This window comes from Vidua macroura, chromosome 7 (assembly GCF_024509145.1).
Source record: "Vidua macroura isolate BioBank_ID:100142 chromosome 7, ASM2450914v1, whole genome shotgun sequence".
NCBI classification, from domain to species: Eukaryota; Metazoa; Chordata; class Aves; order Passeriformes; family Viduidae; genus Vidua; species Vidua macroura.
The window spans coordinates 34,405,349-34,420,257 of NC_071577.1; the positions used below are offsets into that span (position 1 = coordinate 34,405,349).

Genomic DNA, 14,909 nt, shown 5'->3' on the forward strand with positions numbered 1-14,909 from the left:
GGAGCAGCTAAGGCCACGTCCTATGGCTCTGTCGCTGGCTCCGCGGGAGAAGAACCCGACCCATCCCAGGCTCCGCCCTCCTGCAGTTGTAGACAGCACTAAGGTCCCCCTGAGCCTCCCTTTCGCCAGGCTGAGACGCCCCCTCAGCCGCTCCTCACAGGACATGTATAAACGAGATCCCCTGTCAGCCTTCCCTTCCCTAGGCTAAACTCGGCAGCTCCTCTCGCCTCTCCTGACGCCCCGAGCCCGTTTCGCAGCGGGACAGCGAGGGGGCGATGCCCGCCCGCGGCGGGACGCGGGACCTTTGCTGCAGCGCCAAAATGGCGCCGGGCTGAGGGGGGCGGGACTCGCCACCGCCCCCCGCGCGCCATCGGGGAGGGGGCGGGCGGGCGGGGCGCGTGCCGCGCGCGGCCGCCAATCAGGGGGCGGCGGCGCCGGGCCGCGCGCGCAGGCGCGCGGGGGGCGGTTGGCGCGGCGGCGGCGCAGGCGCGGTGCCGGTGTCGCTGAGGGCGGCGGGTCCCGGCGGTCCCACGATGTGGTTCGGCGGCTCCGTCCCCGCCGCCATCGCCGCCGCCAAGGAGCGCAGCTCCGTCTTCGTCGTGTTCGTGGCAGGTACGGTACGTCCCGGGGCCGCCCGCTGCCCCCCGGGCAGGGCCCGGCAGCGCCTTCCCAGCTGTGTCCCGCCCGCCGCCCCTCCCGCCGAGCGGGATTTGTGCTGTGTCAGCTCCAGCCCGCGGTGTCGGTGTCCGGCCCCCGCCCGTCCGCCTTGTGGAGCGGAACCGCCCGTCCGATGTGTCGCCTTCCCTCCGTTCCGCTCTTGTGCACTGGATTCTCGCCGGTGCAGCTCTCCGGGCTGCTTGTTGTGTTTTGTTTCCTTTCCTCGTACCGACAGTGCGTGTTTCATAACACTGTGTTTGGAACCTGTAGGAATTCACATCGTCTTGTGTACTCTGCCTTTCTCTATGAAAAGATTTCTCTATGAACGAAAGACGGACACAGTCTTGAGCTGCGCCAGGGGAGGTTTAGGTGGGATACTGGGAGGAATTTCTTCCCAGAACGGGTGGTTAGACATTGGAAGGGGCTGTCCAGGAGGTGGTGAGCTCCCTGGCAGTGTTTAAGGGAGGACTGGACGTGGCACTCACTGCCGTGGTCTGGTTGACAAGGTGGTGTTTGGCCATAGGTTGGACTAGATGGTCTCAGAGGGCTTTTCCAACACGACTGGAACTGTGATATTCTGTGATTAGACAAGCTGTTTAATTTTTGAGCTTTTGCGTATCTCTGTGTGCGTTTTTTCTTAAGATTTTACTGTTGCCTTACGTGCTCGTGGCTTGTAGTTTTTCAGGTGCCTCATGAAACAACAACATTGAGTGTGTGAATTAGGGTTGTTCCCTTAAGAGCTGTTGAACTGTGGGACTCATGTGACTTCAAGAAGTTCACTCCCAAAGGGGATGTGAACAGAAAAGTGCAGTTAAATTCCTTTGCTGACACAGCTCTCCATATACTTGGAGAACAGCATTTTCTGCTGGATAGTAAACGTACTGATAGAAATCAGGGTCTTGTCAGACCACAGATGGGGCTGTTTTGGTGTTGGAGTAAGGGATGGGGTGGAGCAGTTCATGAAGAACTTCAGCCCTTGGGAAAGAGTCACATTGCACAATTTGGGAGGGACCCCATGCTGGAATAGTATGAGGAGTCCAACCCCTGAGAAGGAAGGAGCAGCGGAGACAAGGTGTGAGGAACTGACTGCAGGAAGGGTGGGGAGGAGATATGCTTTTATTTCCCATGATCCTGCTCTGATTTTTGATTAGTAATAAGTTAAATAAATTTTTCCCCAAGTCAAATCTGTTTTGCCTGCAGAGATTACAGGTGAGTGATCTCCCTGTGCCCTTATCTCTTCCTGTGAGCCTTCCATTACATTCTCTTCCCTGCCCAGCTGAGGAGGGCAGTGACAGAGGGACTAGGGTGGGCCTCTGGGTAGTTTCAACTTGATACATGTATCAGGGAGAAATGCATGTTGTGACTTATGTCCAGTACTTTTTATGAAACAAAAGTTCTGCACAAAATGGGGCCCATTAGATTCTGATGTTGACAAGGTGAGTGTAGGAATATGTAGATATACAGGGGAGAAAAATTTATGGTTGCAGGGAAGTAACCTAGTTTTGTCATTGTGTCTGCTGTGAGGATTTGTTTTGTTTGTTCTTATGAGCCCTGGAAAAGGCAGAGTGTGACTTCAGCCAGGCACATCTCTGAAATGGAAGAGTTGGAGAGTTCTGCTGACACCTGGTCCACCCTGGGCACCGTGGGATCAGGGCAGCTGACCCGTGGCAGAGCTGATCATGAAACTGTTCTGTTACATGTGCTGGGAAAGGGAGCTGGGAAGCCCAAGAACTTTCTCACTGTGTGTGGAAGCAGCTGTTTTTGAAGGATGTGGAGTGCTGGAAGAATAGTCTGGTTTTGTGTTAGCAGAGATTGGGTTTGTTGTTTGGGTAGAAACACGTTTCAAACTGCACAGTGATGGTAACTTTGAGCCTCTACACTGCACACTTCCCACTGGGGACAGGCATCTGAAAGCACCTGGAGAACAGGCTTTCTGCAGTGTTTGGTTCTGTGCACTTCATCCAGTAATATCTATGGGAAAAAATAATGAAAGAAATTAAAAATGTAAGTTCACTATCATATTGGGGTGGCCATTGTGGAGGATAGCTATTAGGTACAGTTGACAAAAATTAGGAAATTCTAATTGGACAGATATGTCCATCTGTTTTTGGTTTCTGCCACCATCTGCCTGTCCCTTTCTCCCTCTCCTCTGCACTTCACTTACATTTTCTCTAGAAAATGAAGAAATGGATTATTCTTTCTGCTTCTAGAATATTTTCTAGTCAAGCAAGGAATAATGTGGTTATTTATCTTAAAAATGAGGTGGCATTTGTGACTGTAAGTGTACATTGTTCAAGCAGGTTTCTCCTTCAGTGTTTTTGCTTGCAGCCATAATCCCAGCATTTTTAAGCTCAGTGTTTAAAACCTTCATGGCACATTCTGGTGACAGGATGGTGTAAGGGTAAAGGTCCTGTTGAACTCATGGGAAGTTGCAATAAAAGGGATTGCTCCATTTTCCCCAGAGAGCATGAGGTGAAGCAGATCTGCCTTAGGAAACTGGTTTGAAATATTAAGGTGAGATGTTAGAGGCCTCTGGACGCACCAGGTAAGGGGGTTTGTGTTTGGGGAAGACATGAGTTACTTTGTGGCATCAGGTAATTGCCAGCAGCAGTTTCCCTGTGGTGCTGCGCTGGGAGAGGATTCCTGACAGTGAAACGGGTCTGGCGACACAGATGCCCCAGGGGATGGTGTGAAGTTGTGTCAGGGGAGGTGCGGGCTGCATATCAGGAAAAGCTGCTGTCCCCAGAGGGTGTTGGGCAGGGAAACAGGCTCCTCAGGGAAGTGTTCAGGGAGAATTTGGAAAACACTCTCTCAAAAAGTACATGGGAAGATTTTTGGGGTGTCCTGTGCAGGGCCAGGAGTTGGACTCGATCTTTGTGGGTCCGTCCTAAGCCAGGATATGTTACGATTCTTTGAACACCCCTGGTATCTTGTTGGTAGCTGTTCTGCAGATGATTTTGTAGCCTCCAGAGTTAAAAAGCCTTTGATCCTTTGAGTCACTAATCTAAAGTTAATAGTTCATTTGATACGAAACCTCCTCTGTTCTGATGGAGGTGTTGCAGATTATTTTATATCTTTCCAAAGGTTAGACATGTTTTCTGATCATGAAAATACCAGGCCACTCACAAAAGGTGTTTTTCAGAGTGAAAAAATTATTTTTACAAAATGGTGATGTGCACACATAAGATGTTTGTTAGTTATTTGTAGCCAAGATGTATCAAGGCACTTTGCAAGTTAAATAAGTGAAATGATGAAGAGGAGGAGGTGAATGGTTTCATGTCCTGGCTTCCTGGCATTTCCAGAATGGCAATGCTCTCTCAGTGAGTAGCTGTGAAATGTTGGACATGGAAAAGTAAGTTGGGCTTATCTCTCCTTCTGAAAGGGAAACACTTCCCTGATGACTGTGTACTGAGGGGAATTAAAGTCTTCTGACAGCCTGTGATGGTTTTGAGTAAGTTCCTCATACAGGAAGTAAATGATTGCAGAAAAAGTCTTGTCCAGTATGTGAATCACTCGAGAAATGATCGATGTTTTCCCTATGTAGACCTACCTGATCAGATTTAAGAGGCAAGGAAGTGTGACTGTGCGTTGTTTACAGATCATTCCACTGAGTGAAATGATGTTTTTGTTTGAGGAAACAAGAAATCTGAGAGTTTTGGGATCTATAATTTTGAGGCTGTTGTGCTGGCTCAGTGTTTAGCAGAATTATGAATTATGTCAAGTTCTGTTGCACTTGACCTCTTGACTTTTCTGATGTTTTACCTGTGACCTGGCAGTTTTGATTTCAGGATATAATTACTGCTACAAACAGTAATAAATGAACCCTAACCCCTAAATGAGAAAGGGTTATCAAAACAAAAAGATGTATGAGAATAAGCAACTGTTCAGTGGGTAGTCACAGTATTAATCAGTGCATCATGGCACAGAGCTTTATAAAATGTGAGCTATCAGCATTTTCAGTCATCTCTCAGACTGTACTGTGAGCAGCCTCTGCCCTGTTTGTGTCTTTCAGCATTCTTTTTCCTCCAGCAGTTGGCTGTGTGGAAAAGTTAGCATTGGGCAAGTATTTAGATATTTTTAGTAGCCTAATCAGATGAGCAGATGTCCTTTTGAAACAGTGTGTGGTGAAGCAGCTGCCTGCCTGTGAGCATTTGGAAACAGGAGAGGAGACCAGGCCGCTCTGGGCACAACAGCTGCATTGACCACACTTGGAAGCACTGCACTTAAAGCAAGAGGAAAGGTTCCCACGTAAAATAGCCTAAATATTTGCTTGCTTATGCAGAAGAATAATAATAGAGGTAGATACTTTCTTACTTGCTCCAGTAATTGCTTCCAGAGAAAAATTGAGACATGTGGTTGAAACCACTTTTCCAAAATTGTATTTTTGATACGTGGCCCTGTGAGAAGCCTTGTGACCAGATAGCAGCACTTCACTGGGAGATTCCACATGGAACTCCTGATCTTTAACAAGTCAAAAATATTGCATGGAATGGCAGCTGGGATGAAACAAACAAGTGGTTTGTTGTTGTCACTGAATAATGGACTACTATACTTCTATACTTGAGACTCAGATTCTTCATCAAGACTGCAGTCCATTCCAAGTTGCTAGGAAGTAATACAGATTGAAGATAAATAAATGGTTGCAGGCCAGTGTACTTGTTGAAATATGGTTAATATTCATCAGAATCTATTTATTAACCCACACCCTCACTAAACTGGTGTTTTAGGACATAAATGTATGATTGATATGTTTCATCTGATTAAAATAACACCTCTGAATCTTTGGCCCCTGAACACCTTTTCAGTTTCTCTTATCCAAGTAGCTCCTCTGCATTTGTTATTCCTGTTCTGTGCTCCTCACACCTTTTCCTCCCCTTCTGCTGTTACTGTTCATGTCAGGAAGTGGAATACAAAACTAAGTTATAAATAATCTGCAAATAAATGTTTCTTGGTTTGGGGATTTTTTTTTACACTGTCAAACTGTGAAACCTTACCTGCTGAATTATGTATTTACAGAGAGTGGAGAACATAGGTTTACCTGCTAGCAGCTGATGTACTAATATGCAATTAAATTTATAATGAGGGGCAAGCAGAACATAGTTTTGACATATCAAAGTGGAGCAGCTGGAGTGAATTGTCTCCAGATTATAAAAAAAAAAAAATATAAACTGACTTGAAAATAATTCACAGAGTATTTTACAAAGGTGATTCCAAGGGATTGGAGCAAGGCTAAAATCAGGAAACAGCAATTTGTGGTAGGTTTAACTCATGTGTGTGCTGTGTCTTGCAGGTGAAGATGAACAATCTACTGAGATGGCTGCAAGGTGGGAAGACAAGAAGGTGACTGAAGCTGCATCAGATGGTTTTGTTGCTATTAAAATTGACACTAAAAGGTTTGAGCCTATTCTAATTATGTATCTTATACAGTCTGTCATTGATGATGATGAGAGTAAGAGGCTTTTGAAGTCCTCACCCTGGTTTGGAGATAGTGTAAATACAGGGTTCCAGAGCAGAAGTTAATTCAGTACTCCTGGAGTCCCAAAAGCCTGAGAAAATAGGCTTTATTGTTATGTTCTGTACATACTCATTGAGTATTTCAGACTGTATTCCAGTACTAGTAATAGAATGCTTGAGGTTGCCCTTTCTCAACTGGAAGAGACACAAAAATGCTATTAAAAATGATGTAATAAAAAAATGCAAATGCTAGAGGCAGTTCTTGGTTTGCCAAGTTACATAATGAATTAAAAACCTTTCATGAATTCAGAAAGATAAAAATCTGTAAAGCCCCAGAGAAAATGTTTGCCTCCATTGTAACAGATAGAATGAGAAGCATTTAAGCTCCTGGGTAAATTACTCAGCTATTTTTGTTAAGTTTGTGTTCCAGTCCATGTACACAAAGTGCACTGACATTTCCCCAAATGGTATTATTTTGAAGTGCTCTATAGACATTTTATTAGATTTACTACATTATTTGTGCTCAATAGACTAGATTTCTTTTTCCTGACTTGCCTCTTAGCACTGCTTTCCTAATTTTTATGTAGTCAACTGTGATAACCAAGGATTGTCACCATGTCAACACTTTTGCAGAATGTTAATGATAAGATGCAATGCAAATTTGCTTTTAGTGTTCTCTCAAGTATTTAAATAGTTTTGTAGGACAGTTATTTTTATGATGAAAGACTTAATCTGAACTTGTTGCAAAATGATTGCTGCTCCTAAATGAATCTTTTCTTTTAAACAGTGAAGCATGCCTGCAGTTTTCTCAAATTTGTATCCTTTGAGATCTGTTTAGATGCTACATTATGATTACAGATAATTGCTCTTTACAAGTTAATACCCTTCTTAAGACAAATACTTACAAGCAACGTTATTGAAAATACTTATTTTGGTACAAAACTATGCAATAAACTGTAGTTAATAGATGCCATCTGTGTATTCAACTAGCTGTCAGTTATTAGAGAAAGTGAGCAAATTGGGGTTTTTATGTTAATCCTATGTAATTCTCTAAATAGAAAATCATCTAAATCTTTATGTAATCTAAATAACCTGTTGGTCCTACTAATCAGTATTAGAAAACAAACAAAAAATGCTTTAAATTATGAGCTGGGGCTCAGAGGTGCAGAGGAGGAACAAGCAGTGGCCTGGGTTCTGTCACATACACAGCTGTGAAGTCAGTCAACCCCTGCCTGCCTCAAGGAGGTCACTGCTTATGGTTCATTAATTCTGTACCTTAACTTGGGTTTCCTTCATGCTCTGGAGATTTCATTACTGTCTACTTAAGATGTTTTCTGACACTGAAACAAAATATTCTCAAGTCAGTGCATAATCAGTTCCCTAAAAAATTGGGAGAAAAATACTTTGGCCTAAACCAGTAAAAAGAAAAGAAGAAAAGCTTACCAGTTGCATGAAATGTTTGCCAGCCTCTTTCTTCCTCCCTTGGCCCTGGCTGCTGGTGAGCAGTTGGAGATGAGAGCACTGGGCTGGAAGCTCCTGTAGGAAGGAGGAATGCTTTGCCCTGGAAAGTTACTCTGTGTCAACTGCTGTCATTTACTGCCCTTAACTGTCGCTGTGCAGATCCCGTAGTGTGCGTCCCGTCCAGCTTTTTTATAGGAGACAATGGAATCCCTTTGGAAGTTATTGCTGGCAGCGTTTCTGTGGAAGAGCTTGTTACCAGAATCCATAAAGTCAAACAGGTAATGCTGACAGGCTGGATCTTCCAGATGGAGCTGGTCATGCTCAGGACAGGGATTGCCCTGGCCCTTAGCTTGTGCCTTTGGGAAAGTAACTGGTGGAAGTAGAACCAGTGTTTTACTTGTTCTGCCCTTCCAACAATAAAATCTGCAACCTTGAGTCCAGGACACAGGTTGGAAGCACTGTGCACGTGTGCTACATTAATTTTTGTTTGGTTTAGATCACCTGTGTAAACCCACAGTACTGAACTCTGAACTGGAATGACAAAATGTGACAACTCACCTTTAAGGGGATTACTCTTCAGTTTATAATGTGGTTATGTAATATTGTCCTGTAATGTGGATTTATAACGTTATACACAAGTGTAGATTGCTTTATCACTTTGATTTCAAGTGCAAGACTAAAAGTAGAAAAAAAACTGAAATGCATGATTGTTCCATACTCAACAATACGTGGTAGTTCTAGTTTTGTATTTTCAATAGGGCTGATTCTTCAATAATAATTCAGTCTTGATGTTTTAACCTGTGAAAAATATTTGAACTTTCATAGGCTCCGTTCTCTCTTCTCCCAATTTCTTAGATGCACACAGGGAAAGGGCGGCCTTTGGAAAACGGCAGTCAGGCATCTGCTCCCTGCCCCTCCTCTCAGTCTGATGGTGCTCCAGAAAGTGCAGACTCTGGAGCAGGGGTTTGTGACTCTGCTGAGGCTGTTATGCCTGAGACAATAGCATCTTCTGCTGGTAATGGTTAGTGTTCTTGTCACCTCAAATGCCACCTCATTTGCTTTGGAAATGGTTTTTCTTCTTGTTACATGATGGTATATAAAAGGCCATATATTGAGCAGACTCACTGAGGAAAAACTTGGGATATTCCAGAATGCTTTGTGCAAGTCTAGAGGGAAGGATAACTTGTCATTCTGCTTAGTTTTAATACGTGAGGAATCTATGGTTTATAACTCAATAAAATTGTGTATGCTTTCCTGAAAAAGGATTCAATTAAAGCATTTTTTGGCTTAGTAACTTGAAACCAAATTGTTGAGGGGGGGAGTCTAAGTAGCAGAACCTCATATCTCCTTAAGATATCCCAGTTGCTGCAAATTGTGGGTAGCAATGAGCCTAATAATTGTTAAGATAAGAAATGCACCTTTTGTTTTTTTCTTATGCATTGCTTTCTTGTAAATCCCTTGAAGATGAAGCAAATTCAGGTCAAGCAAGCCAGGAAGCAACTAATTCTGCAGATGAGCAAGCAAATGATGCTCAGCCTGTGAATGATCTTACACTCAAAGTAGAAAGGCAAGTCTATTTTTACAGACTTCTTAATGTGTTGTGTTTGTTTCTCAGAAGGCAGTTTTGTTGGGTTTTGGGTTGGTTTGGGGTTTTTTAACAAACACGTTTAATTACAGGATTTTGGGCTGTTGTCATCTGGCAAATATTTGTGGTCTTACTTTCTATTACATGTCTCTGACAATACTAGGGCTGATACCAAACCAGGTTTTTAATTAATATAATTCCTCATGTACTTTGAAAGAAAGAGATAATCTGGAAAACCTTTGATATGACTTCAATAGAGGAGATATGTTTGCTGCAGGTTCTTGAATTAATTGAAACATTGAACTCAAAGCACTGGAAACTGGTGTAATAAAATGCCAACCTACGTTTTGTATAGAGATGTCATCTTATTTCCTCTTGTTGATTTGATGACTGTTTGTAGTTTAGGGATATTGAAAAAGTCAGTGGAATCCTATTCTGAGACTTGTGTTATGATCAGTGAACAGTAATGTTTTGAGCTCAGTTTTTTGAAGTATGGTGATCAGAAGCACCTGGCTCAAAACATGATTAATTCATTATTCATTGTTTTTAAATACAGGATATTGTTTATAAACTTGTTTTTAGTAAGATTGATACTTGAAATATCCTGTCTAAAACCATAATACATGTTTAGATAATAGGAATATTTATAATGCTAAAATATACTTTAAATCTTTTTCATGCTTATTTTAATTTTCTTCCAAAGTTATTGGACAAGAGGTATATTTTTTACTTACCACTGATAAGACAATGCAGTCAGTATTTTAATATAATTATCAATGTTCCTTTTTAAATAATGCATAATTTATCTACAGCCATTTTTGCAAGGGGGAGAAATAGGCCAAGCTCTGTGGTAATTACCACTTTCTTTTGAACAGCTACCATACATTTTTCTGATTATATGACTTTTGGGTCATATAATTGATTTGATTATATGACACTTTGGGTCATGCCTGCCCTTTCCCCAGACTTCAAATATTTTGGGATTTTATTATCAATCTGTATTGGGAAATTTACTTTGTTCTTTTAAGTCAGTCTTTATTCTGAGGCATTTTTCTGGATAGCTGAGACAGATGCATATGCATCTATGTCATGGCTATATATTACTTGTAATCCATTTTAGGAGGTGATGTGCAGAAGAAACCAGATGGCTTAAATGGCTAAAAAGAGATTGAGATTTAGTGCTTCTGTTACCACAGATCATAAATAGTATTTGCTTATTGTATATCTTCATAAGTTTGTTCAACAGTAAGAATATGTAGGATTCTTCATTTAATGAGTGGAAAAAGGACAAAAGGAATATGTTAGAACTACTCTAAAGTGAGAAAGGAGGTGGTGAAATCACCACTGCCCTTTGCATGGATGGTGCACCCGCATGGGAATGAATCACTGCTGCTACAGCTCATTTTCATGTGTTCTCCTGGGTTTGCAAATGCTTCATTAACATTTGAAAATACTGCAATGATAAGACTTTTCACTCTGTTCTTAAATTCAGGTTAACAAAAAAGCTTGAAGAGAGACGAGAAGAGAAAAGGAAAGAAGAAGAACAGGTAACACAAAAATGTAAAACCCCTTGCAGTTGCAGGTTTGTTTTTTTAACCCTTCTTTGAATAAATGTTTAATTCCTTCTTACACAAACATACTGCAGTCTTTTCTCTTGCCCAAGGCAATTTTGTGGTCCAATTTTTATATTTCTCTATTCAGAAAGAAATTAGGAAAGAAATTGAAAGAAGGAAAACTGGTAAAGAAATGTTGGAGTACAAAAGACGACAGGAAGAAGAATTGACCAAACGTATGTTGGAGGAAAGGAACAGAGAAAAGGCAGAAGAGAGGGCTGCTAGAGAGCGCATAAGGCAACAGATTGCAATGGTAAACTTTGCATTTGGGAAGAGAGTTTGCTGCTTCTCTCTCTCACAGAGTACTAAAATGATACATTTTCTCATTTGCTGGGGCTTTGTTTGTTTTTCCATTTGGAATTCTGTAGTCTTGTATAGTAACGATTTTTGTGTTTGGGGTTTATGTAGCATTTCCTGTGTATAAAAGGAAAATTCTGCTTTCATCTTCACAATTCTTTTCTATCTGAACAAACATTTCTGTCATATTGCTTGAGCCTAGTGGAGAATTATCATATAAACAAAAAATTAATTGCAATTTAGGCATGGTACTAAAAGAGAAGCACAGAGAGTATTTAACTGTAGAACATACACAAGAACACTGCTCTCAAAATGGTGAGGAGGATTATTTTCCAAGTTAGTATATATGTGTATGTGCATATATGGATGTAAACAGCTGATAACTGAAATTCTTCCTCATTATTAGGTTTTGGTATAGAACACTCAGAATTGCAGTCATGTAACTTGTCATAAGGTTTTTGCCTTTATCTTCCCTGGAGTATTGAGCTTGCATGGGAAGATCATCTATTGACAACTGGTTGTGGGAAGTGACTCAGTGAGAAGTGTCATCTTGGCTAATGACACAAAATTGTGCAGTTTGGCACTAAATAATTCTTTTCAGTTCCACTATCTTTTCTCCATATGGTCTGTTTGTATCTGTGTAGTTGGTTCATGAGTGTAGATCATAGCTGTCTGCTTTAATGAGCATTAAGCAACAAGTTATGTTAACAATTAAGGTTTCCCTTTGATCCTTCCACAGGATCGTGCTGAGAGGGCAGCTCGCTTTGCAAAATCGAAGGAAGAAGCAGAAGCTGCAAAAGCTGCAGCTCTTCAGGCTAAACAGGCTGAAATAGAGGCCAGAAAAGAGGCAGCTCAAAGGGAGCGAAGGTGAGTTGCAGTAGAGACACAAGTGTGTATTTTGGGGGAGAGAGGTAAAGAAACTTTCTTAGGAGTTAATATATCTCCTCATCTCTTGACCACATGCCATGTTGAGCTGTTAAATAGTGACATTAAAGGTAGCTGTGTACATGAACATGATGCTCTTTGAGAGCTTTCATCCTTTTGACATTCATGATCATGAAACACTAACCACTGTGTGTTATTTGAGTTAGATAAGAGCTTTTTTGTGTCTGAGCTTTGATTTAAATACCAGTATAATGGAGCTTGGTAGGGTACTAGATAAGGTGAGAATGCCAAAGATTATGCCTGGACATAATGACTGGATAGTGTCAGCACTGCTGGGAAACTTGGTGCAGATCCAGGGGCTGTGTGTGGATGGCTTGGATTCAGCAAGGCTGGGTTGGGGCCATCAGTTGCCCAGGTCAGAGCTGTCTCCTGCTTTGCCCAGCACTGCTGGTTTAAGAATTATCTGAACCTATGGGCACCTTATATGGAGTTATGGAAGAGATGCATTGTGAGAGATCAGCAGGTGGTTTTCCACTGTGAATTCAATCTTACCACCCATCTGCACTGCCCTAGGCAGGATGACTGTCCCTCTCTGCCACATTTCAGTACTACCAAGCTAAAGGCCCAGGAGCCTTTGTCTGTAAGTAAGTTCGTGTCCTGACTGACCCCAATACCTGTCCCACAGTGCAATAGCCAGGATTCAGTTCCGCCTCCCCGATGGATCTTCCTTCACCAACCAGTTCCCATCTGAAGCACGGCTAGAAGAAGCCAGGCAGTTTGCTGCACAGGTAGTATGGGCATTTTGTTTCTCAGCTATGTGCTGATTATGATTTGGTGAGCATCAAGTAGTTGTTGAAGGTGGTGGAGTTGTCATCAACTCCTTTCCTTATTGGGTATTTGAAGGGAGTTTTGGTAGCAGCCTTCTCCAGTGCCACCAACTGCTGCAGTGTGTCATTAGTAAGATATAGAGAAAAATGAGGATATTTCATATCCTACTCTGAGGATGATTGATAGTTTGATACAAGACTCTTGTTAAGGTATACTCAGCTGGCAAATACGCAGTTGTTTGAAAATGAGCAGTTATAAATAAAATGTTTTCTTTATGTGCTTCACAGACGGTTGGTAACACTTACGGCAATTTTTCACTGGCGACAATGTTTCCCAGGAGGGAGTTTACCAAAGAAGATTATGGAAAGAAGTTACTGGAACTCGAGTTAGCACCCAGTGCTTCAGTAGTGTTGCTGCCGGTAGGTGCTGGGTCTTGGTGTGTTTGATTTTTCAAACAGCAGTACAGCAGCTGGATATTTGCTGTTAGTCAGCCATTATAGTATTGGGTTTGAATTTGGGGATTTTCTTTGTGTAAACAGATTGCAATATTACTCTAGTTTTTGACAGGACTGATTTGGAGAAGTTTCTCTGAAGCAGATAAATGGTGACATAGATACTTGTCAAAGGTATAACCAAGGTTGTTCCTTTGTGTCTGCTGAGCTGCTTAGAAAGGGTGTGTGAAATACTCTGTCTACAAGAGCACACTTTCATACCTGACAGGTCTGCTTGGTGTGTTCATGACAGGCGGGAAGACCTGCGACTTCCGTTGTTCAGGCTTCAGGCAGTGATCTGTGGAAGTTCTTGGGCACAATCCTTTACCCCCTCTTAGCGGTTTGGAGATTCATTAGCAACTTCCTGTTTACGAGCCCACCCCCCTCCCAGCCCTCTGTGAGGTCAGCTCATCAGCAAGACCACTCCTCTCCCTCAACGTCGGGCAGCATGGAGCAAAGCAGGTAAGGCAAAGTGTTTAAGGCACCTGTTTCTCAAGCTTCTTGCTGCAATTGCTTTGATCTTGTACTGGGGAAAGGAACTTGCAATTATTACACAGTAGGAAAAGCATCGTCTTGCAGTCATTTATGAACTACAAAGGTGAGCTTCACTTCAGCTGATACTGTTTGCAAGATAAAAATGTTAAAAATGAGATATCAAACTGTTACGGAATGGTTGTTCAAGAAACAGAAGCAGATGAAATCTGGTTTTGACAGGTTTTGTATTGCCTAGAGAATGAGATCTCCCATGTACCAGGAGAGCTGCTCAGCTGTTTCTGGTGAAGAAGCCACATACTGCTTCAATGACAGGGAAAATGAGAGTCTGCCACTCTGTCTGACTGCTAAGTGACAAATTTTCACCTGGGTATTGCTTCCCAAGGAAACTTTGGGAAGAAAACTACTATTGAAGATAAGAGACAGATGGATGATTTGTGTTTATTGCATTTGCTGCTTCTCTTGTGTAATTATTACTGAGGAAACTGTCAAACCTCACTGTTATTTGTGCCCTAGGCAAGCAGTCAGGAAACGAGTAGTGGAAAAGCGGGGGGAAGACTTCAAAAAAGAAGGCAAAATATATAGACTCAGGACTCAAGATGATGGAGAAGATGAAAACAATACTTGGAATGGAAATTCTACACAACAAATGTAGTTTTGAGTAACTGCAGTTACTATCTGGCTGCTTTTTTTTTTCCCTTCTCTTCTTTGATCTAAGTCGACTAAAGCTTCTGGACAAGTGGGGCTTATTTTACACTGACTGATTTACTTAATTCTTATTCCTGGTGGATTATGGAATAAAGTCACCTATGTCAGAAAAATCAAGTGGGTGTAGGTGAAACCTAGTAAAAAGACTGAAAATCTCCATCAGCTTTCATAAATATTGCCCTATGCCATAGAAAGGCACTTTTTACTCTATAAATGTTCTGCTACATAAATTTAAGGGCCAGATATATTCATATAAAGGTCATGGTAGACAATAACTGATTAAAATGAGGGTTTCAGAAGCACTATAAGTAGCAAATCAGGTAACTAATTTATGTTTAACTTTTTTCTTGCTTCTGCAACTGCAAGCAAAACCTTGTAGTTTTTAATTCCCTAAGCACTCAATAAACTATTTTCCAGAAAACATGACTGTCTTGTGAA

At 41.9% G+C, this 14,909-nt stretch overlaps 1 protein-coding gene and 1 long non-coding RNA gene across 2 annotated transcripts; one reads left to right on the top strand and one right to left on the bottom strand.

Moving 5' to 3' along the window:
* Positions 1-467: 467 nt before the first annotated feature.
* Positions 468-14,894, top strand: UBXN4 (UBX domain protein 4). Its single transcript, XM_053981753.1, has 13 exons — positions 468-612; positions 5,948-6,050; positions 6,899-6,927; positions 7,732-7,850; positions 8,428-8,593; positions 9,037-9,139; positions 10,650-10,704; positions 10,859-11,023; positions 11,807-11,934; positions 12,638-12,740; positions 13,068-13,199; positions 13,525-13,733; positions 14,280-14,894. The coding sequence occupies exons 1-13, from the start codon at positions 534-536 to the stop codon at positions 14,416-14,418; spliced, it is 1,530 nt and encodes a 509-aa protein (XP_053837728.1). The 5' UTR covers positions 468-533; the 3' UTR covers positions 14,419-14,894.
* Positions 5,134-13,544, bottom strand: LOC128809648 (uncharacterized). The gene is made up of 3 exons (XR_008437810.1): positions 13,494-13,544; positions 7,387-7,647; positions 5,134-5,262 (listed from the first exon to the last, which is right to left on the bottom strand). It is a non-coding gene; the product is annotated as an uncharacterized LOC128809648 (long non-coding RNA).
* Positions 14,895-14,909: the final 15 nt, after the last annotated feature.

Coding starts and splice junctions, on each gene's coding strand:
- UBXN4 (XM_053981753.1), top strand. CDS start 534: ATGTGGTTCGGCGGCTCCGTCCCCGCCGCCATCGCCGCCGCCAAGGAG. Junction 11,024..11,806: donor TAAGGCAACAGATTGCAATG/GTAAACTTTGCA, acceptor ATCCTTCCACAG/GATCGTGCTGAGAGGGCAGC. Junction 13,200..13,524: donor CTTCAGTAGTGTTGCTGCCG/GTAGGTGCTGGG, acceptor TGTTCATGACAG/GCGGGAAGACCTGCGACTTC.